Genomic DNA, 23,181 nt, shown 5'->3' on the forward strand with positions numbered 1-23,181 from the left:
CAATCAATCCCCTTACCTACCTTAGGCCTCACTTTCCCCTTACCAGGGATTATTTTCCTCTTATCTCTTCTTGTTCTTGTTTGAAGTTTATTTTATTTGATGAAAAATAAAGAGTAAGAATGTGATGGAGCCATTCTTCTTTCATTCTTTTTACTTTTACATCATTGATGTAATGAGCCTTTTAGTTTGCTATGAAAATATCTCCACAAAATCCTTGTGCTTGCCTTAGCATTTGTCAACAGTTCAGGTTAGGTAGTGGAGTTTTTCTAACACTATTTTTATAGATTTTTATTATTTTTTTACACTTGAGTAGAGCATACTCTTCTCACCACCTTTCAGATCCCCAAACAGTGTCTATACATTAATCTTGGTCTTGGTTTTTCCTCATTCTGGTAACTCTACATCATTAATTTCATTTTTGAGACCATTCAATTCTCAAGCCATCTTCCGTTATATCCCAAAACTTGAGACATAGGAGAGTATTTCCTTAAATATTTGTGAAATCTGATTTCCTAAAACCAAGGGCATATTTCTGATGATGTTCAAGATTCCCCTCCCAAGCTAAAACAAACCTTACAACAACAAATAACTTGTATAACATGGCTCGCCCATGACCATGACCCGTTACTTCTCCATCAACTATTCTATCCACTGAGACACAACCATAATTGAAGGATCTACCAGTGCATGCTGAACTAAATGACATTAGAGTAGAAAGGTCATTTACTCTTATGTTGCCTTGTTTCTGTAACTTTTGAAATCCTACAACTTGGTTCCTTGTCCCTTGAAAGCCTACAATAACATCAAATTTAGGATCTGAGATTTCCAGCCCACAAAAGACTTCACGCATAAAACACTTTTTTCAAAACATCTTAGCAAGCCCATCTTCATTCCCAAAAAACTCTCACAGGACCAAACACTCTGGGTACAGTAATACCTAAATCATTCTTAAACGAATTCCCAAAAGAAAAAGGTTTTACCTTCCCTGAATCAACCTAATTTCAAGCACACTCTCTCCCATTCTCTGAAGTACCTCTGCCAGAACACTCCAACTACCAGAACCACAGATATGTTCATTTTTGGATAGCCGTTGGCCTAAAGTTTCATGCAAATGCTTTCTTACATCTTTTTGTAATACCATCTTGACTCTAGGCACCATGCCTTAAACCTGGGACGCTAGATACCATCTCAGATTATCACCACCACATTCTATTTGTTTCATTTATCCTTATTAAGCAGCTAAAATCGACTATTGTTCAACAGGTTTAATTTAACATGAATTTAATGGCTTTCATGTGTAATTAGGTTACACATAAGCAGAAAAGTGGGGGAATCCAAAGACAAACTCCACCCACTTTCGGTCTTATCTCAGTTTATTCCTAGTGGTAACAGCAGTACTCTGACAGAACTCCAGATCCTAAGTAGGCAAAATCCCTACTGTTCTGGTGCCTCTGTAGGCAAGGCATAAGGCTGAAGTCACTTTTACTAAGGTTAGATTATACCCTCAATTGTGGAATTATAAGAAAACAGGACTCTAGAACCAAGATCACCCAGAAAAAGGGCTCAATATCCAAGAGATCAAAGGAATGGGGAACAGAAAGAGCTAAGGCCTGGAGAAGAGCACATGAAAGAATGTGAAGACACTGACTTTCAAACTAGGGTATTCAGTGAAATAGAGACACTGGCTTCTCAGACACATGTGGTTTGAGAGCCTTTCAGGGGACAGATTCATACCCATGCTGGGAACTAGCAGTACAATAAGGTAAATACTAGAGATTAAGTTTAAAGCAGGACAGATAAACTGGATTGGGATAAAGCCTGGACATTGAAATATTCTTAATTCCCAAGTGACTCTAATGTGTACAAAGGATTGAGAACTATGCTGTTTATGAAAATATATAACCATTTCCTTCACAATGCCAACAAGTAAAACAATTAAAAACACAAATTTAAGTGGTTTAAAACATTTAATGAACAGCTAGGTCAAACATTCATCTCAAGTCCTTAAATTTCATGTTCTAGACAAGTTTTGATACTCTTAAAAAGAGAAAAAAGTGTTATATACCACACACCTGATTAAAACTTGAGGCCAATGGAGTATCCTTAGCTCAGTATTCCTTCATTCCAAATTAGAATGCAAATTAAGAACATGATATCGCAGGAGCCTACTAAGGTTCAACAGCCAGTTTTTCATACACCAAAGATCAATTTTATAAACCTCTAGCTCAGCACAGTTTGACATTATATTTTTGATAATTAGTAATTATTAAAATATCTAAAGGAAAGTTACATTGAATATTAACATGTCAAACCTCATTTACAAAGTGGTAAAACTTATAATTTTAGTGAAACAAAGAAATTTTGAAATATAATTTTCACTACATTAAAATCAAAACTTTATGGGGAATGATGCTTTTATCTCTATAGTAGTGAAAAAAATTCCATATAGGTTTTTTGTAACATGTAAAAGCATATTTGTTCACATATACATGCATATTTATCTAGAAGCTTTTCAAGGAAATGCTTATGTCTGATTTATAGCTCCCAAAAAATAAAGTTATTAAGAATTTTTTTAAAACTTTATAAGGAAAATTGTAACTGAATCTGAATTTTAATTTTTTAAATACCTTATTTATATATTTTTAGAGAGAGGCAAAGAGAAGGAGAAAGAGAGGAAGAGAAACATCGATGTGCAAGAGATGTATTGATCAGTTGCTTCTCACACACCCCCAACTGGGGACTTGCCCTGCAACCCAGGGATGTGCCTTGACTGGTAATCTAACCAGTGACCCTTTAGTTCACAGGTCAGCACTCAATCCACTAAGCCACACCAGCCAGGGCCAGAATTTTAATTTTTAAAGCATTAAGAATATAGTTTAGTAGGTCATCTTTAAGGAGTATCCTGACTCCCTATATGTACTTTCTGATAGTCTAGTACTACTAATGAAGCAAATTCTTTTCCAGTTCTGAATATAATTAATTGCATTAACCTTTCCAAACCTTTATTGCTTACTCTGGCTTGAAAAAAATTTTTCTTCTTAAATTTTGCAGTACCCCATATTGTTGCCATATATAAGTGCACATCTTTTGTCCATATTTTTGAGGGATGTGTATTATATATGGGCATTACCCAAAATACCTTGTATCTGTTTGATTTGTAATATTCTGTTATATAAAACTTCTTATAATATGTTCAAAAATAAATGCTAAAATTCCTTTGTAATACAAAAAAAAGCATTTAAATATAAATAAATATAAAACTGAGTTAAAAAATTAAAATGAAAGATTTTTTCCCTGAAAGTTTAGGCCAAAAGTATGGGTATGCACTATACACAGCAAAATACAGTAATTTTCAAAAACAGTCCTTACTATAAGTTATTAAAGACTCAGTAAAAATGTATACGCAAATGTCTCTGAAAAACCTGGCCTGCACTTTTATATAAAACCACCAAAATCATCTGGAATTTCTGTAAAACTATTTGGTAACTCCCACATACTAGAAAGAAAACCAAAATTAAAATTCAGACAGAAATATGGGTTCCAGTTGCAGTTCTGCCATTAACTATCTGTCTAACTTTGACCAAATTCTTTAGCCTGTCTGAGAAGCAGTAACTCCCCTGCAACCTGTATATGTGTGGGACGTAAGCACATGTGCACACGTGTTCATTAAGGCTAAAGTCTACTTCAGGCCTGTTTCTAGTAAAAAGGATAAAAAGAAGAAGAATCTGGGGACTATGGCTTAACTCTGCAAAGCACCAGTACATCTGTGTTTTAGCTTTAATATATTTAAATAATTCAAAAAATTTCAAAGTCTGTGTTAAGGTAAGATATGTGGTAAGATTTTAATATCTATAGCAACATATATTTCCAATATTAATATATAAATGCTTAATGAGGTTCTAAAAATAATACCCTGTTCCTGAAAAAGTGTTAATAGAGAAACTTCACTTCCTACCACTACACTCACCTATGACTTTAAAACATCCACGTTTCCTGATGTGTCATTATTCTCTAAAATACATTCATGAATTTCACTCATCTCTTTAAAAAATTGTAGCATTCTCTTCTGTTATACTTAAAATATGGACTTTTTTTCACTTTACTGGCTCACAGAGTCAAGGAAAAAAAGGGTAACTGTAGAGTTGTGAAGACTAACAACTTTCTTCTTCACCTACCTTTCCAGTGCTGGGTAATGTCTGGCTGCAACTGTCAAAACTCAGTAAGAAGTAGTTTGGAAAGACAGCAGGACTCATATTAGAATTCTTGTACTTTTTCAGTTTAAAAGTATGACCTGAGCAACTTACCATTGTACCAAAAGGAATGGCTCTTGAGGCATGGTAATAAATGGCTATAAAATTGATGAAGAAGGCAGTGCCACAAACCATCGCTGGGATAAGGAATGCCCCAATAAACATCTGCTTTATCCATCTCCTTCCTGGAAAAGAAGGAAATCTATGAAACTCAGAGAGATTGACAGATAGGCATATATTTATGTTTGAAGGCTGATTATTTAATTCCAAATTATTTATTTAAAATTTTAATGTAAAAATCTTGAAATCTGACATCCTAATAACTATCTCAAAACGATAGCTAGTCAAGACAAGTCCAGCTTGTAAAGTATATCTAATGGAAACATAGTTTTTGACGTGGGTGTGCTAAAAAAGAGCAATGAACTATAGTAAAATATTCTAATGATTTGTCCTAATTCTGCCACTAAACGGCTGTGAACTTTGGTAAGCCTCTCAATCTTACTAGACTACAAGTTGCTTGGAGTTCTGCAGCTTCTTGCAGGTGCTCATGGAGTCACTGGTGAGGGAACAGCCCAGGTCCCGAAGCCCTGCTGCAACCAGAACAAGTCTATTTTCAACAGTTTTATACATTGAGGTTTCAGGGAAGCTTCATTGGAAGAGAGGTTCCCCCACTTAAAAAAAAAAGTTTAAAAACCCCAGGGTGAAATGGTCCCTAAATTTACTGTTTGCTCTCTGTTTATGATTATAAATAAATGTTTAAATTTTTCTATGCCTAAAGGGAAAAGGCAATGGCATGTGTTTCCTGAGCTCTCTTAGCAACAAGAACTATAGATTTATAAGTTTTATTTCTTTACACCTCTTTGTATTGCCAAAATTCTATGTGGTGAGCACCTATTATTTAGATAACAAAGGGGAGGCATTTTTAAACTACATAATCAAAAATTTTAAACCATGTTCAGTGACCAGCAAAGCACCAAGGAGCTCCTTCTAATACAGCAGAGTGCGCAAGCAAGTGCACTGCTGTGGAAGCATTTTCATGCCCCTTAGGAACCAATGGTGAAGACTGAACACTGGGTCACTACTCAAAGTCAGTCCCACAACCATAAGAAATAAGGACCCAAACAGAAAATGCTATAGGAAAAACAAGCAATAACCTAATTTTTGTTTTTTCTATATAAAGCTTTTTAAATATTTGTCTCATAGAGTTACTGCCCCAAATGTTGACATTACTCCAGAAAAACTCCTTGTTTCTGAACTTTCTCCTTTTTTAATTTTTTTCTCAGGTAAGTTTCAAGAACCCTCCTTTCCAAACTAATACCCAGAATTTGAACAACACAAAAAGGGTAGCAACTAATTAATGTTGTGTATTATTTCTCCTATTTAATTCCAAGTCTTTCCTAGTATTCTCTTCTCCTGCACGTTCCATTATTTTCTCAGATTCAAGCAAGTATTCATAATTTCCATATTCAACTCTCTCTCTCTTTCCAAGAGTCAAAAAGAATCCCATCTACATTCCACTGGGTATAATCAGTAGCCCAGGAAGCTGCACTGCAGTGCTTCTTACTACTCCCCACACCTTTGGAGACTCTGCTCAAGTTCCACGCTACCTGGGCTTCAAATGTGGTCTAGAGCATTATCTGGTGACTGAGGACAGTGAGAAGACCCTGGGCCCCGCTGTAGTTCTAATCCTGAGATAATTCTGAAAATTCTTGCTGCTCTGGGCTGACCTCTACATTAACCTGGTTAGTTCAGATCAACTAACTAGGGATAGTTGCAGATAGTTCAGATCAAATATCAGGACATGATCAGACCTCCTGAGGGCACTGTTAATCAGACAAGAACCTTCAGATTATTCTTGGTAAGATGCGATTCTCCTAGGGCTTTCATCTGAACTCTGCCAGCTTTTAAGCATAAGTATAGTCAAGTTTGGCTGGGCGTTCTTAATTTGCGATCAGATTAAACGAAAATTTATGTCCAAGTAGGAATCAATTTCCTGTTTTAAAGAGACCTGTTTCTGCTGTGGGGACTTTTCTGGGGCTCATAAACTGTAAAATTCTCAGCCTAACTAGTTCTTACGTCAAATTCGAAGGAGAAGTTGCCTTAGGCATCCTTATTTCCTTAGGATGGTAGTCCTGTAGGATAAATCTCTCTCTCGTTTATCTGTATCTGAAGGTAGAATGTAGAGACCAAATGCCTCACTAAAATACTCAAGAATTCATAATGATACTGCCTGAGGCAAGCCGAAGAATTACCTATACTGAAGGTACAGACCCCATTAAGTCTGGTAGGACCAATAAAAAGAAATGGTAAACCAGGATACCCTAGAGGAATTTTAAATGATCCTATGCTCTGAGCTCCTATAACCTGTAAGTCTGGTGTACTAAAAGACAGGATCCCCTAACGCTGACATTGCTTAGAATGGGCCAGGAAAATCACATTAGGAAGTCCTTATACTTAGGAATGTGATTTTAAGGTCTTACAACAACTTTTCATTCATAACCTGAAATACACATATCTACTACTTTCAGCACTTTTCTGACCCTGGACAATTACAAGGAAAACAAAGAACTTTAGAACAGAACCCTTCAATGCCATCCATCACAAAAAGAAACAGCATGAAATGAGTACCCTGGTATCATCCATGTATCCTCCATCATTCCAGGTCCCAATAGCAAGGGAGTATTCAAGACTAAATGGTCTTCGCAAAAAATCGTTAAACAGAATAAAAGAAATCTTTCTGCAGGGTCCTTTGATAAATATTTAAGCGTCATCAGAAATAAAGAGCTTTTCTTCCTATTCTTCCACCACTATTCAGACACTTTAACCATAAACCATAAACATGCCTTTACATTCAGCTATAAAGCTATATACTCTATGAGGAGGTCTCCCATGGAGCACAGGTAGAGAGCTAGGTACCTCAAAGCAAAATAGTATCAACGACTTAAATATATTCTCTCCTACATGTTCCTCAGGCCTAACTGCACCGTGGACAATGGAGATAATCTAGTAATTGTTTAGAATTTTAGGAAACAGAATGCAAGGGTTCCATAAAAGCAAGATAAAACACGCAACAGACCTGGTGGTGATTATGTGAACTGAGATGGCAAAGGATTTTACAATGCCTGTACCACCCATTTTAAATTCCAAATACCTCACCGCAAAATATTAGCATCTATAACTAAAAATACAAAGTGATAACTCATAAGTTACCTCCTTGTCTAGCATACAGACTTCCTCCAAAGTAACCATTCACTGGAGACGTAGCAGCATAGACAAATATGGCCGTACTGAGCATTGATCCTCTCCTAAAAAAGGCAAAAAGATGTGTAAGATAAAGTAAAACCAACAAATTAAAGAACATATCATATGTTATTTATATGAACATATCATATAGCCTATCACATTAACATTAGTTTAACTTCAAAGACAAATTTAACAGGAACACACACACGCACACAATATTCTTTTAAAGAGAATTTACAAGAATATCACCCTAATGTGTGCACTGGGAAGATATATAATTTTTATAAATTAACCACCTTCTGGGTAATAATTATTATTATATTCCACTGTCCACCTATGGAGAATACAAAGACACCATGTAGACTTGAAACATGTAGCACTCCTCTGCCCAAAAACCTATACTCAATTTCTTTAAAGTAGATATGTAATAGTTAAAGCATTGCAACATTTAATTTCCATCAATACATAGCTAAATATAAATGTGGTAGTAAATAAGAATGTGTCATTCCCATGTTTAAAAGATCATGGGTCTTAGAGTCAGTTTAAAACCAAATTTGTTGGGGTTTTTTTCCAAAAACTCAATTAAACAATGCCAAGTGTTCACTTATTCCTTCCAGACTATCGTTAAGAATTTCAACCCATTTTCTGTTTATAACTGGGTGTGTGAGGCTGACATAGGCCTAACAATGATGAAAACCGAAAGGCTGCTTCAGTCTAAGGCCAGGCAAATACCAGCAAGAAGTCTTGGTATTAGGAGAGAGGGTTCAGAAAGGCTGTTCGTGTGACTGAGAGTCCCAAATGACGACCAGGAATTGAAGTTTGCAGTCCCCAGAGACATTTTCACTCAATGGAAGTATATCAGTCACAATAGGTCACAGTTTTAAAAAAAATCAGACATACCCTCAACCTCTTCATTCATAAACATTCTATGGGCATTTCCTACTCAAAACAGACCATTTTCATCTACACTGAAAAATCTGCTAAGGTAGGACACTGTCCTCCTTGTTCATCTCTCCAAGACTAAAAGGAGAAACGTATGAGGAGGTGCTTTACCTCCACTTGCCATCTCACCACACCACAGAAACTTGCAGAACAGTGGAAGTGGTGGAACTTTAATGAATTACCCACGCCTCCTCACACACTATGACTTCTCGAGAGTTCCTATCACACTAAATCGGCATTACACTGATGCTGTTCCTCTATCTAATATTTTTTTCTTCTCTGATTGCTATGGTCATCACTGAGGCAAAGTAATTTTCACATGTTACATAATCTGCATTTAATACTTTTGAATCAATCTTTAGAGTAATTCTTACACATTTTATATGCAAGTTTTTCATGTTCTCACCACTCTGTATTCTTCTTACTGTATCTCTATTTTCATTTCCATGCATAGCAAATTAAGAGACAAATTCTAGAGTAAGAATACCTTAAGTTGAACACCCCTTACAAATAGCTGTGGAACGACAGTCAGATTATTTAACCTTTATGCTACTTACTTTTCTCATCTGCAGGATAGATAATAGTTTCTTCACAGGGCTCATGTGAAGAATAAAGGAGCTTATGTGCATAAAGCACTGGACATGGAACCTCAATAATGGTAGTTACTTTGGCAGCATAGTAATATTCATAGCTTTAGTACTTATCATGTAAGTAATTGAGTATGTTCATGTCAAACAAGCACAACACAGAACAACCATCAATAATAATAACAGAATAAAATAACGATGCATGTCTTTTCTGCTAATACCATCTATTAGAAGCAGTTTCTTATTTCTCTATAAGCAGAAAAGCTGCTGTTTTAAAAAATGAATTGCCAAAATTGTAACACTAACATTTGAGAACAAAGCAAAAACTTGGTTTCTTGGAGAGGTTACCCACTAGTAGGTCCTAAGATTGTGACTGTACAGTCAGTGTCAATTTGGAAGTGATGAATTTAATTAATACAGTAGTTAATGTAAAGCATGACTTCTTGGTAGATTTGAAATGTTTTTCTTGTATTTGGGATTCAGTTTATCTGAAATATATTCTAAAATATGGACTAACTAGAACACTGAAGTTTAGGTTTTGGTCAGTTATTTTAAGCTTATATGGTAAATAAACTACAAAGGTTACATTAAAGAAATACAAGAGCAACTACTACAGAGAAATAGTTTTGTTGATTAATACACATTCACTTTAGTTCACTAAGCACTGATTGAGTACTTTCCATGCACGAAGTTCTTCAAGCAGGTTCTTTGAGAATTCAAAGATAAGTTAAAACCTAGCCATTATTCTCAGAGAGCTTATTGTCTAGTGGAAAAAATGTCTATTTAGTTAAATAATATACAACCAAAGAGCCATTCTTTAGATAACAATTTATTATTTGTCCACCAAATTCCAGGCATAAATAAGAAAGAATGCATTACGAACTGAAACAGAGGTATAAAATGTCATTCTGATTGAGGACTTCATGGGGCAGTACCCAAAGTGCCTGAATTGTAATAACTTCTGCCACCCTGGCTCAGAGCATGTCTGCTTCATTGAGGTCGTGGCTCTCTGAGCACAACGTTATAGGACCACTAAATAGAGACTGGAGATCTTTGTAAATGTACTTTTTCTCATAATCAAAAACCTCAAGTCAAGAGTTTCTGGCAATTGGTTTTGTTCACAAAAGAAAAATGTACCAGGAACCATGTAAAGATAGGATAAGAAATTATCCAATTATTTTTTTAACATCACGTACCTTCTCAAGCACTCTTCTATTACTTACGATGCTTTCTTCTGGTCTATAGTGTCTCCCAGTTTTGGAGGTAAATGTGAAGAAGTAATTCAGTTAACTGTGAAAGCCTTGCACTTCTTAGGAAGATCTAACTGGATCTTCAGCTTTCAAAAAAATGCCTATTCACTTTGTCAATCAGTTCTGGACTATAAGTAACTCTGCTCATACCTCTAATGGGACACAACCTTTGTAACCAACCAAAATGTTCAGTAAGGCTACTAAGTTTTAGCACGTAACAAAAATATACTTATACCTGAAGATTATTGCTCATTATTTGTCTGCCATAATGACATTTATGCTATTTAGATTCTAACAACTGGAATAAGCAAATATTTAATTATGATTGACTCGAAAGATTAAAATGATTTAAACTATTGAAAAACAAAAACATGATAAAGTACCAAGCACTTACTCTGTATATAAGTCTTCTATCATTGCAACAACAATAACAATGAGAGACACAGCAAATATCTGACATCCAGAACCAATGAGAGAAGAAAATATCAGTGGGTGACTTGATGGTCTAAATACATCTCCATGCACCTGCTTCCATCCATACTCATCTCCTAGATCTCTATCCTATATATGTAAATATGTAGGAAGAAGAAAAAAATCATTCAGAATAAAATTAAAGTACAGAAAATAGGTGAAAATTTATAATTACAATTTTAAGTTTCTTCTCTCCAAACTTATAGCTATTTAAAAGGGTTCAAAATGTTGAGAAAAGGAATTTCAAATTTAAAATAATCATTGCCTTAGTACTTTTACTAAGGTCCAGGAAGTTGGTTCCCAGCTATACTAAGAAAATCTCAAAGAATGAAAAAAGGAAATGGTCTACGAACAAAAAGAAATGGTCAAAATGGGAGAAGAGCACACTGACACTCCTAACATTACTTTCAGACACTATTCTTGCCATTTAAATACATCATGATTGTGGCTTGTATATGACCAGGGGCCATATGGAAAAGAAAATGGGAATCAACACCAGTACTAGATGCCCTAACAAGACACACATGTCCTTTAGAACCTAGAACCTAAGAAAACATATGGGGAAAACATAGGACAATTAAATAATAGTATTTTTAAATAAATGACATTTTTTTAAAAAGGACTCAAGTTTTTCCTTTTCAACATGGGTAAGCAAGTACCTAAAACAGTGTTTTTAAAGAAGTATCAGTCCCTTGGGATAGTGTATTTTTGGGGGGGAGATCCTGGTCATATATGCTTGAGAAGCACCAGTTTATCTACCCCCTAATACTTCACAATGCACATTAGCATATTAAAACTTAAATCTGTTTAACTGTTTCCCAACTTATTTAATGATGGAGCATAGCTACATAGAATAGCCATTTACATTCTACAGAATACTTTTTCTCACAACATTGTTCTATAACTTTGTAAAAGAATTTAAAAAACAAGCCCCCATCTCCAACCTATTAAACTAAATGTAAAATAACCCTTCTGCCCACTCCCTGAATTTACTGCAGTATTTAACAATACTAGAAAGATGACAACACAGGTCTACAACCTCCCAGCTGAAATTCTGAAATCAAGAGCTCTGAAAACTTAGTTTGTTTGTAAGTTTGGCATATCCTCATCTTGTGGCAAAACTTGGACTGAACTAACAGGTTATTTATACTGTTTATCCCACTTGGGGTGAATATTCATATGTTTTCCTGAAAAAATTATTAAAATTTGATTAGTGACCCTCTGAGAGTTTTACAACTTTTTAAAACCTGAAAATTCTGAATCCTGAAACTCATGTGACCGCAAGGTTGTAGACCTATATTCCAGCATTCAAAATAATACTGACTTAAATTGTTTTTATAAATACAGTGTAATGTTCGCTCACCATGTCATCCATTTCTTCTTCTTTACTGTACCGGGCGTAATCTTTTCTTAAAGTTCTCATTAAAATCATTGAAACTAAGCCCACCAAAAAGATAACCATCATGAAGGAGTTGAAAATTGAAAACCAATGAATCTAAAATAACAAAAAATAAAATATTATCTACATAAAATATCAGTCACAAAATTCACAGGCTCTATGATAACCACAGGATATTAATGCAAAAAAAAACCAAACAAAACTTTAAAAAATTTTACATAAAAACCCAAACCTTAGACACACTGGGGAGGGGTATCCACTATACAAAGGGATTGACTTTGTTTACAGTAAGCTTCAGATGCACTGAAAAACATTTTGTTTATACACATTACAGAGAAAAGAACAGGGTGCTTTAAAGTCAAACAGGCCGGGGTAGCCCAGTTTCTGACAATTTCTAGCTATGTAATTCCAAATTTCCTACATCAAAGATAAAGAAAATAATACTATCTCTTGACTTGTATGGTTTAATAACATACATAAAAAGTACAGCACCATGTTTGGCACAGAGCAGCACATAATAAAGTGTTAGTTCCTTTCCCTCTAACTGAGCAACAACCTGAAAATCTCCTTAGACTAAACCATCATAGTTGGCTGCCATGGACATAGGCCACCTTTCTGAATGATCTGCTTCACTTCCAGTCCATCCTCTCCACTCTGTTGCCATCACTCCATTCCAAACTAGCTATCCATGTGCAGAAAACACTGAGGTACCCCATAGTTTTGTAATGTTCCCAAGGCTCTTAACTTTGATTTCACCCATGCATGTCACTAAATAATGTCCAGATCCTGGTTCATATAATCACAATGTACTACTGTACCTCTGAGTGCATCTCCGAACTGAGTGTACCTGGCTTCAACTAAGTCTGCAGCACTGTCCAGTAATTCCTTTTGTGTTTAATTACCAAAAGTTCCCTAAGAATAGGTCTAAAAGTCTCTTCCCTCTTCAAGGCCCCACACTCACTCATCTTTCTGTATTTATCCTCCTAGCCTTTTTATTTCTTCTGTCCATCTCCTAGGAGTTGTTTTCCTTCTTAAATCAATCCTCCTACTGACCTCTAATCTCTTCCACTCCTCGAGGTGTCTTCCCCCTCATTTTACACCCTAAACTTACACTCTTCTCCAGCATCAGCACTCTCCAAAGGTCCCCACCTAAATAGTACCTACTCCCTGGGGTTGTTATATGGTATGAGCAAGATAATGAATGCAAAGCATATAGCAGTGTCTGACACATTATGGAACACTAAAAAATAAATAAATAAATAAAAGTTATTAGTTTTTGGAGTGTTTGCTTGATCTTTTGTCTACTTCCTCTTTCACTTTTCTTTTTACCTCCCTCCTTTCAATGCCAACATTTTCCAAATGAGGAGACTACAGGTTCTACCTCCCTCATTTATCCCAAAACACAATACCATCTCACCTTGCCCACAAAATTTCTCCCCAAGGTCTGCAATGAACTTCTAAACTGACTGAGAGGTCAATTAGCTGCCCTCGCTCTCTGCTCTCCCTGTCACATTTGACTTTTGCTGGCACTATGCCATCCCACTTCACCGCCTGCTGCTGTTCCTCTTTCATCCTCGCTGCCTGCTCCTCCCACCTTTCGTGAACTTTTCCAAAAGCTTCAGCCTTGGTACTTGCTGGCAGAGACTTCCTCTGGCTCTCACAACTTTTAACTAGCGTTCCAGTGATGATGCCTATGCTCACCCAGCCCCAAATCTCTAGCCCTTTTTCTCATTCAGGTGTCAGCCTTTCGCTAACCATGATCACTGCCACTTGAATATCTTTCCGGAATTTCAGACTGTCCTAAAGTAAACTATTAATCTTCTGCCTCACATATAACTCAGGTCTGGTTTCTAACTCCTGCTAATGGTATTAAGACTTGGTTTTGAAAATCTGAAATTATCTCTGGTCCTTTAGTCTCCTTAACCCTTCCTTGGTAATAATTATTAAGCTTTTTATTTTCCCTTGAAATGTCTATTATCCCTTCCCTTCCAACCCCTTGCTATCACCTCACACCCTGATGATTCTAATGGCCTCCTAGTTGGCCTTTTTTATTTTTGGTATCTCCCCTTCCTTTCCATCTGTCCTATAAAACATTACCCAGCAAATCTTTCTAAAACATCATGTTCATATGTCATGACTCTAGAACTTACATTCCCTATTTTCTCACATATCGAATCTAAAGTTTTCCCCCTAATATTCGGTACCCTTTGTAATACGGCCATCTCACTTCTTCTAGCCAACCCTCCTTTCCTCTGTGTCCTGTATTCCACTCAGGCCTGTTCTTCCTCAGTGACCCACAAGTACAGCATACTCACCTCCACCTATGCGTCCTTGTGATTCCTTCTCATGTGGCACCTACTTCTCTCCACCTTTGCCCATTCTATCTACTGTTAAAAACCCAACTCAAAAACCCTCTCTTCCATAAAACCTCTCATTGTCATATTTCAGTTATTCATAGATATAATCCTGCTCTAAAGTTCTATAAATACATACACAGAATTTTTAACATGAAGGATGTCTTGCACAATCAGGATAGAGTTTAACTTGGGCTAACATGCTGAGTGTTGCACTAGGGTGAAGGATAGTCCTGGCTGTTACCCATTCTAAGGATTCAGGCAAGTGACAAAATTTATGGTTCTCCCTGAAAAACAGGAGACAGCCTATTGCCTCTGCCTCTTCATAAGATCATTTCTTTCTTTGTTTGTTGATTTACTGAATACCTACTGATATTAAAAGAAAATAATAAATGCATTATATCTTGAAATATTTTAAAAAAGTGACATATATTTAAGTTTATCACTAAAATATCATTCAAAATTTATAAAAGCAGTCTCTAATTACAGGTTTTTCCCAAGATTTGATTTTGTTCCCATCTTGGGAAATTAATGGCCCACAACAGGACAGAAGAGAAAAAAATTATATGTGACTCACATCTGCTTTCAGTCAGTTTATCAAATGTTTGAAGAGAAAAAACATTCTATATAGCTACTATTTAGTAATAAGATTTTATTACTGTTAAAATTTTTAACAAAGCCTTCTGCTCCTTTCTAATTAAAGATATGAACTTTAGACCAAAAACTATTATAATGTACTACTAATAACCTGACATTTTATTACATCCCTTTATTAAAAAAATCATAAACTGTATAATTTTTTAAATTATTATACCAAGGGAAAAAAAATTTTTCTTGTAAAATTTTATTTATTTTTAGAAAGAGGGGAGGGGCAGAGAGAGGGAGAGAAACATCGATGTATAAGATACATCTTGCCTCTCGCATACCCCCAACTGGGGACCAGGCCCACTACCCAGGCATGTGCCCTGGTTGGGAATCATACCGGCAACCCTTCAGTTTATAAGTTGGTACCCAATCCATTGAGCCACAGCAGCCCAGGGCCAAGGAAAATATTTCTTAAAAATAATAAAGAAATCAGATGTCACAAAGAGGTTACTAACCTTACAAACTGGCTAATCCTAAAGCAGCACCTCAGGTCTGTCATGAATTTTAGAACACTGAAGATAGCTAACTAACTACAGCACCAGTGCCGCCTCTTACTGAGCACCTGCTATGTGTCAAATGCTGAACTAGGTGCTTTATATACACTATCAAGTGGAATTTCACAGCAACTCTGCACGGTACTATACTCCTCGCTTCACTAGTAAGGAGACAGATGCTGAAGAACTGAGTAATTTGGCCAAGGTTATAGTACCTGGCAGGGACACACTGTATTCAGCTAGAGCTCCTAAACCTGTACCTGCAATTATTGTATTAGAAATAATCCCTGCACTTGTGCAGTAGATCTCGTCCCCTCCTGCCTGCTTAAGGAAAATGTGTAGTAATTCTGCCCCTGGTTTCTCATATTGTCCATTTTTGCACCCTCTACTGAACTCCATGCAACATATAAACATGTTTTTCTTACCTTTTGGAAAAAAAAAAAAAATCGCCTATTAAACCATTCCTTTGCTCCCTTTAGCAGCCAAACTTCCCGTCCCCAATTCCTCTTTTCCCATTGTCTCTTACATTGGCTCTGTTCAGATTTTGCTCCACCACCTCCCCAAAAGCACTTTGTCAAGTTCACCAATGATTCTAGATGAATTCAATAATTATTTTCAGAACTCATCTCACTTGACCCATCAGCAGTAATTCAGAACAAATCTCTCTCTCCTTTATTATATACTTTATTCTCTTGATTTCCAGAACCATATCTTTTCCCCCTACTTTACTGGTATCTTCTCAGAGCCCCTAGCTGATAACTCTTTCCCCTGTGTTCCCCAAACTTTTATTATTACTGCCCCCCGGGCTCACTCCTTGGTCCTCTTCTATTTCTACATACTCTCCCCTGGAAACTGCATCCAGTCTCATAGCTTTAAATACTATCTGCATGCCAATGGCTGCCAAATTCGTATCTCTAGCCCAGATCTCTCTCCTGAACTCCAGAATGATTATGTCCAACTAGCTAGTCAGTAACACTATTTGGATGTCTTATAGACACTGCAAAACTAACATGTCCTAAACTGTGTTCTGATCTTCCCCTCCAAACCTCATGTGACTGAGGTCATTAGTTACATCTTTGAAATCCACAGCCCTAACACAGTGCCCTACCTATGGCAGAAGCTCATTAATGTTTGTTAAACTGATTGGAGCACATACTGAACATCTTAAAATACATAATCTACCTACCCTATGTTGAAAAAAGGATGGATCAAGATATTTGTCGAATCGATCTTCAAATTTTACATCTGACTTTTTCCATTTTACCTGAAAAAAAGTTTTCATTTGAAAATCAAGGCCAGTAATCACATTAACAATCTTGTAACAAAATTCTGAGCAAAATCTGAAGATTTAAACACAGAATAAGAAAATAGAGAAATGGTGGAAAATTACTACAAACTTCAGAAGTTGAAACATGTATGATAAACTAACCAACTTTCCTCTCTGTGTAGTAACAAAACTTACAACTTTACTTAGAAGGATCATTTCAGTTTTCAAGAATTATTAACTATTGCTAACTTAAACATTTGATCAATGTGATAAGAACTCAATTAGACCAATTAAATTAAGAATCTGTACATCTTTATCTTCAGATTACAATAGTTTTATAGTTTATTACAATTATCAAATTTCTTCATTAGTTCAGTTGTGCCAATATTATTTGCACTTGGTACATACATACAAAGCTTGACAAACTCAAAATTGTCTACTAGCAACTGACTCATTCCAGGTACTGGGGGGAAAACAGGCAAAGAGAGAAGCTACCTACATTGGATTTCTCCTCTTTCCACTATTTTTAATCTTAATGGAACAGAATTAACTTGACAGTTGCAAAGGTCTCTGACAAGCTCTTACTCTGCAGAAGTATCTTATTCCAACTGATAAAGCAAAATATGGTAAACTATACCCATCCAGTACTTTTCAATACAACATCATCTCTATCTGCAATAGTAAAAAGGAAAGAGAACAACAAAGAACACTGCAATCTAAAAGTGTAATCATGTTCGGCGGGGGAGGGGTGGAGGTGGAAGAGGGTATAGGGGGATAAAAGGTAATGGAAAAAATACAATAAAAAATAAACTATTAAAAACTGTATTACCATCTGGGTTTTAACCCAGACTATTAGATCAGAAGCGATGAGGCTGGAGTCCACTAGGCACTGGTAGTTTTTAAAAGCTCCCCAAGTGATTCTAATGGGTAGGCAGAAATGAAAACTAATGCCCATATCATAAAACTTATCAAGGGTGGTATCAGGAACACACAGGGTCCCGTCTCCCACAGAGAGATCACTCTGCCACATCAGGATGATGCCTAGGAGACGGTGTCAGTGATAGCAAACAGTGACGCCCAATGGGAGTAAGTATCAGGCCCAGGTGCTTGGGTAGGGAGTATGAGTCATCTCTGTGTCTAGTGGCTCTGTCATTCTGTCCTATGCAGAACACAACCTAGTTTTTTGGCATTTATTGCCTGACAACCACACAATCCTGGTCCCATAGTCCTACCAACATTCTTAAAAATGGTCAGTTGAACTGTTCACGTTTACCAATGTAACAAAAGCTCTTTTCATCAAGAAGTGACTGTGAATTCAGGAGTTACTCCAAGACAAGAAGAGGTATAGGCAGTTTCTGTGATAAATTTTAAAAGAGGCTTTTAAATATTGTAAACTATTTTAATAAAGATACTCACTGGGGTAGTATTTCTTTAAAAAAAAACCACCATGAAAATACATGGCCAGGTTACCTAGCTACCCAGTTATAGCAGTATATAGTACACTCTGCTGTAGCTAATGGAAGGTCCTGCACATGCGTAACTTCTATCTAATACTACAGACTGGAAGTAAATCTTTTCCCTGTTTTTAAGAGACCTACATACACTGAGGAAATACCGTTTTAATAATACTACTTGTCATCCCATTTCAAACAGTATTTTCATTTACTAAAGTTGTAAAACCCAATTAATTTTTGATATTAGGTCACAAACACTTCTCCCTTTATACAATTATTTTAATACTTACTGAATATGACATCTGGATTTTAGTATTGGGAACCAATTTCACCTTTCCTTCACTAGTTAGGTTAACATCAACAATTCGATTTCCATTGAACCCTATTTCAAGTTTTTTGTAGGTCCAAAGATAGTAATCTTCTCCATTTTCATCTGCTTCACCAACAATACCTAAAAAAGAAATAATGCTTTATACAAGGTAATTTCACTTAATGTTTAAAATACATTAAAACCAACAAGTCATGAAATGTTTTTATAAAAAAATATTATTACCATTATTCCACATGGTTAGAATAAGGATATAGTGCAGGCTGGACTTCTATTCTTTCTTAACTACTTGGCAAACACAAACCAGGGTCACACCATGGTATTAAAAAAAAAAAAAAGGGTGATGAACAGTTCAGCATAACCTAATTTGATCCTCGAAGTTCATGCTTTACCATTCATTTATCCCCTTATCTGTGTATACTTCCTAATAATTCAAAATTTCAGGGAAGTGCTGTATCACCATCTGGCAAGGTTATCTATTCATTTAGCAGTGGTCAAACTAAAATTAAAACTAAGGTCTCTGGAGGCCCACTCCGGGACTTTCTCTGATAGCCTATGGTTGATCCAGTCCTGGTGAGCTGCACATACGTGCGTGTGAGTATAAAAATGTAAACTGCCTCCTTCTTTATACCTCAAGTCTGGACCTATCCCTGGAAAGTCATAAAATGAAAGGAGACCTGAAATCATAAAATCCTAGAAGAAAACATATAGACAGTAAACTTTTTTGACATCACTCTTAGCAATATTTTTTTGGAAATGTCTCCTCAGGCAAGGGCAACAAAAGCAAAAATAAACAATTGGTAATATATCAAATTAAAAAGCTTATGAAGAGCAAAGGAAACCATCAACAAAATGAAAAGGCAACCTACTAACCTGAAGAAGGTATGTGCAAATGATTTATCCAATAAGGGGCTAATATCCAAAGTACATAAAGAACTCATATAACCAGATAGTAAAACACACACAATCCAATTAAAAAAGGGGCAGAGGACCTGAATAGACATTTTTCCAAAGACATACAGATCACCAACAGGCACATGAAAAAGTGCTCAATGTCATGGAGTATCAGAGAAATGCAAATCAAAACCATGAGATACCACCCTATACCTGTCAGAATGACTATAATCAAAAAGATAGAAAACTAATAAGTGTTGGTGAGGACGTAGACAAAAAGGAACCCTCATACACTGTTGAAGGGAATGCAAACTGGTGCAACCACTATAAAAAAACAGCATGAAGGGTCCTCAAAAAATTAAAAATAGAACTACCACAAAACCCAGCATTTCTACTTCTGGTATTTTTTCAAAGAAAATAAAAACACTAATTCAAAGACATGCACTCCTATGTTCATTGCAGCATTATTTGCAATAGCCAAGATATGTAAACATCCACTGATGGATGAATGGATAAAGAAGACGTGGTACGTATATACAGTGGAATATTACTCAGCCATATAAAAGAATGAAATCTTGCCATTTGCAACAATATAAATGGACCTGGAGAGTATTATGCTAAGTGAAATAAGTCAGACAGAAAAAGATTTGTGGAATCTAAAAAAACAAGACAAATGAACAAACAAAACTGAAACAGACTCAAAGATACACAGAACAAACTGGTAGTTGCCAGAGGGACAAGGGGTGGAAACATGGGAAAAATAGAGGATGGAAATTAAGGAGTACCAACTTCTTCCAGTTATAAAATAGTAAGTCATGGGAAAGAAACACATAGCACAGAGATATAGTCAATAATACTGTAAAAACCCCACATGGTGACAGCAGATAACCAGACTTATCATGGTGATCACTGCATAATGTATATAAATATTGAATCACTACATTGTACACCTGAAATGAATATAATATTGTAAGTCAATTATACTTAAATAAAAAAAAGTATTACAGGAAAAAAAGAAAGATTATTTCTTATTAAGAATTGTTTAGTAACTAAACTTGTTCTAATTTGTACAAGTTCAAGCAATATAGTTTTGTTTAATTTAGGGTTGTAGAGAAATAATAAAATCCTTCTAGTAATTAATTTCATCAAGATTTATCTACCTATTCTGAAAATTCAGGGGGTGGAACCACACCAAGCAAGAACCTAGTCTCAAAGGGGTTCTCAAGCCCTGGCCAAGTAGCTCAGTTGCTCCAGAGCATCACCCTGCTATGCCAAGGTTGTGGGTTTGATCCCCAGTCAAGGCACATACAAGAAGTGACCAATGAAAGCATAAATAAGTGGAACAACAAATCAATGTTTCTCTCTCTCTCAAATCAGTAATTTTTTTTTAATTTTAAAGGCACACTTTAAAAAGTTAATAAAAATAGAATGTAAAATAAAAGACTCTCAAACCTTTACCCCAAGAAAAAACAAGTAAAATTTTTTTTTCTGACAAGCGTTCCTATGGTTCAGGCATTCTAGAACACCCAAAAGAATCTCCCCTAAACATGGCAGACCCTGTAATCCCAGGGCTAAAAAATATTTAAAACAAGGAAGCACAGCTACCATATTTTAAGGAGGCCCAAAAGTCCCAGAAACCTAAGGCCCCAGACAAGTAACCCATAAGCAACTGAAAACACCAGGAGAGGAGCCTCTTCTCTCATCAAAAACGACGACAGTAATAAAAGCCCCCAAAAAACAGAAACCCAAACTAATGGGTTCTCTTGACCTATGTGCTCAGAAATCATCAGCAAATGTTCACCACATACTGCTGTCACCCTCAGAGATGATCACAGAAATATATAATCTGTATGTCTGTTAATGTATACTACTTATAGTAATTTATATGAAATGCGTACTATTTATACCTAATTAACATTCAACACAGTAACAATGATGCATACAATTATATCTTGAGATAAACTTTCTTGTAAATTTCATCTTAGCACCACACTAAATTCTGACCCTGTATGTTCAGTCTTTCAGTTTGCTGCTTATGAATATAGTAGTCTGCTAACAATTTTAAGGATCACAATATTGATTTTTACATTAAGGTGTCCAACCCTCCCTTCACACCCCCCCGCCCCCACAAAAAAGAGCTAACTAACAGAGAAACCACTAAAAAAATGTGATCAAACATGCTAGGTATGATAGCTGGCTGTGCTTGGCACTTTAAATAATTGAAGTCTAACACAAACAAAGTTTGGATTATGCATAAGATTGTATTAACTATGCCATAGCTCTTCTCCGTTAAACAGGATAAACAAACTAAACAAAAAAACTAAAAAGCTAAACATTAAAAAACTATTTTAAACATAGAGAGCTTTGTAAAATAACATAGAAACTAGCAAAACAAGTTATTCAGGAACCTACCCTATCTAAAACCCATAGCACTACCGCAGTTCCACATGAGAGAAAACCATAACGAAACTTCAAAGTCCTATTTTAGTTCCTTTGATTGCATTTGATAATACAAGTCAAAGTAAGATATGAGAAAAAGGAGGGAAGGGGGAATATTTCAAAGCACCTCTTAATCCCTTAAATATGAAAAATTATACTACATAAAAGTTATATTTTGAGGGAGTTTCATGTAATGTTTGGCAATGTCAAAAACCTTTCATGGAACAGGACCATAAAATTGGTATTAAAATCATTCCATGGAAAGTAATGAAAACATATTCACTGATTCAGTATACAATCACCATAACAGAGTCATTACATAAATCTCGTTTATTACGCAAACATTCCCAAACCTGAAATACAACATACAATACTTACCCCATATTGGTAAGTCATCTATGTACATCTGGTACCAGTAGTGATTTTTGATGGCATATACAAATGCATCTCTCTTTTCTTTATCTAAATCAATTTCACAGTAAGTGGCTGGCATCACATCATCTGCATAAAATAAAAATTGCAAATTAACACATTGGTTTGCAAAACAGTTATAGGAAAAATAAGAAAAAAGTCAACATTTCTGAAGTTAAAATTTCTATTCATAATAGTTGAATATCGGTGATAAATAATGGGGATTCAGTACATGGTTTTTCTTTTAGGTGTGTATGTTTAAGACTTTAAGGAGGAGCAAAGGGGGAAAAACTGGGACAACTGTAATAGCATAATCAAAATTTAAAAAAAGACTTTCTACAATAAAATAAATTTTAATCATTTTTACTTTCAAAGATTATCTTACTGAGTGAAGAAATCATTCCTTACATAAAGAAAATTATACACAAACATTTACAAAGCAACTTTAGAATGAATAAATAGATTTAAAAGAAAATTTAAATGCTTAAATGCATAAAATCTTCATTTACATATACAAAAACCTAAGAACATGATCTTATACAGAGCTAACAATTTCTAGCTATTAAGAGTTCTGAGATAAATATTCGTTTGAACATTCTTGGAAATGAAAGTCACTAGAAACCACAAATTCTATGAGGAATCTCAGTGATTCTTCATAATTAGCAAGATTAAAAGGCAAACCTCTGTCTACCAGGCAACACTGTTTATAAGTTACCCAAAAGTTCCCTGGAGATGAGTCACTTCCACTCCCGA

The 23,181-nt window shown here is 35.6% G+C and overlaps 1 protein-coding gene across 1 annotated transcript in view; it reads right to left on the reverse strand.

The window, feature by feature from the left end:
* TM9SF3 (transmembrane 9 superfamily member 3) overlaps positions 1-23,181 on the reverse strand; it is a 65,955-nt gene that overhangs the window by 24,178 nt on the left and 18,596 nt on the right. The window contains exons 3-9 of the mRNA XM_054581294.1: positions 22,396-22,518; positions 18,647-18,807; positions 16,822-16,899; positions 12,107-12,238; positions 10,667-10,833; positions 7,461-7,555; positions 4,305-4,435 (exon numbers count right to left, since the gene is read on the reverse strand). Of these exons, the coding sequence (XP_054437269.1) occupies positions 4,305-4,435; positions 7,461-7,555; positions 10,667-10,833; positions 12,107-12,238; positions 16,822-16,899; positions 18,647-18,807; positions 22,396-22,518 (887 nt within the window). The remainder of the gene's footprint in view (positions 1-4,304; positions 4,436-7,460; positions 7,556-10,666; positions 10,834-12,106; positions 12,239-16,821; positions 16,900-18,646; positions 18,808-22,395; positions 22,519-23,181) is intronic.

This window comes from Pteronotus mesoamericanus, unplaced genomic scaffold (assembly GCF_021234165.1).
Source record: "Pteronotus mesoamericanus isolate MK-2021 breed Mesoamerican mustached bat unplaced genomic scaffold, CSHL_Meso_final contig_657, whole genome shotgun sequence".
Taxonomy (NCBI): Eukaryota; Metazoa; Chordata; class Mammalia; order Chiroptera; family Mormoopidae; genus Pteronotus; species Pteronotus mesoamericanus.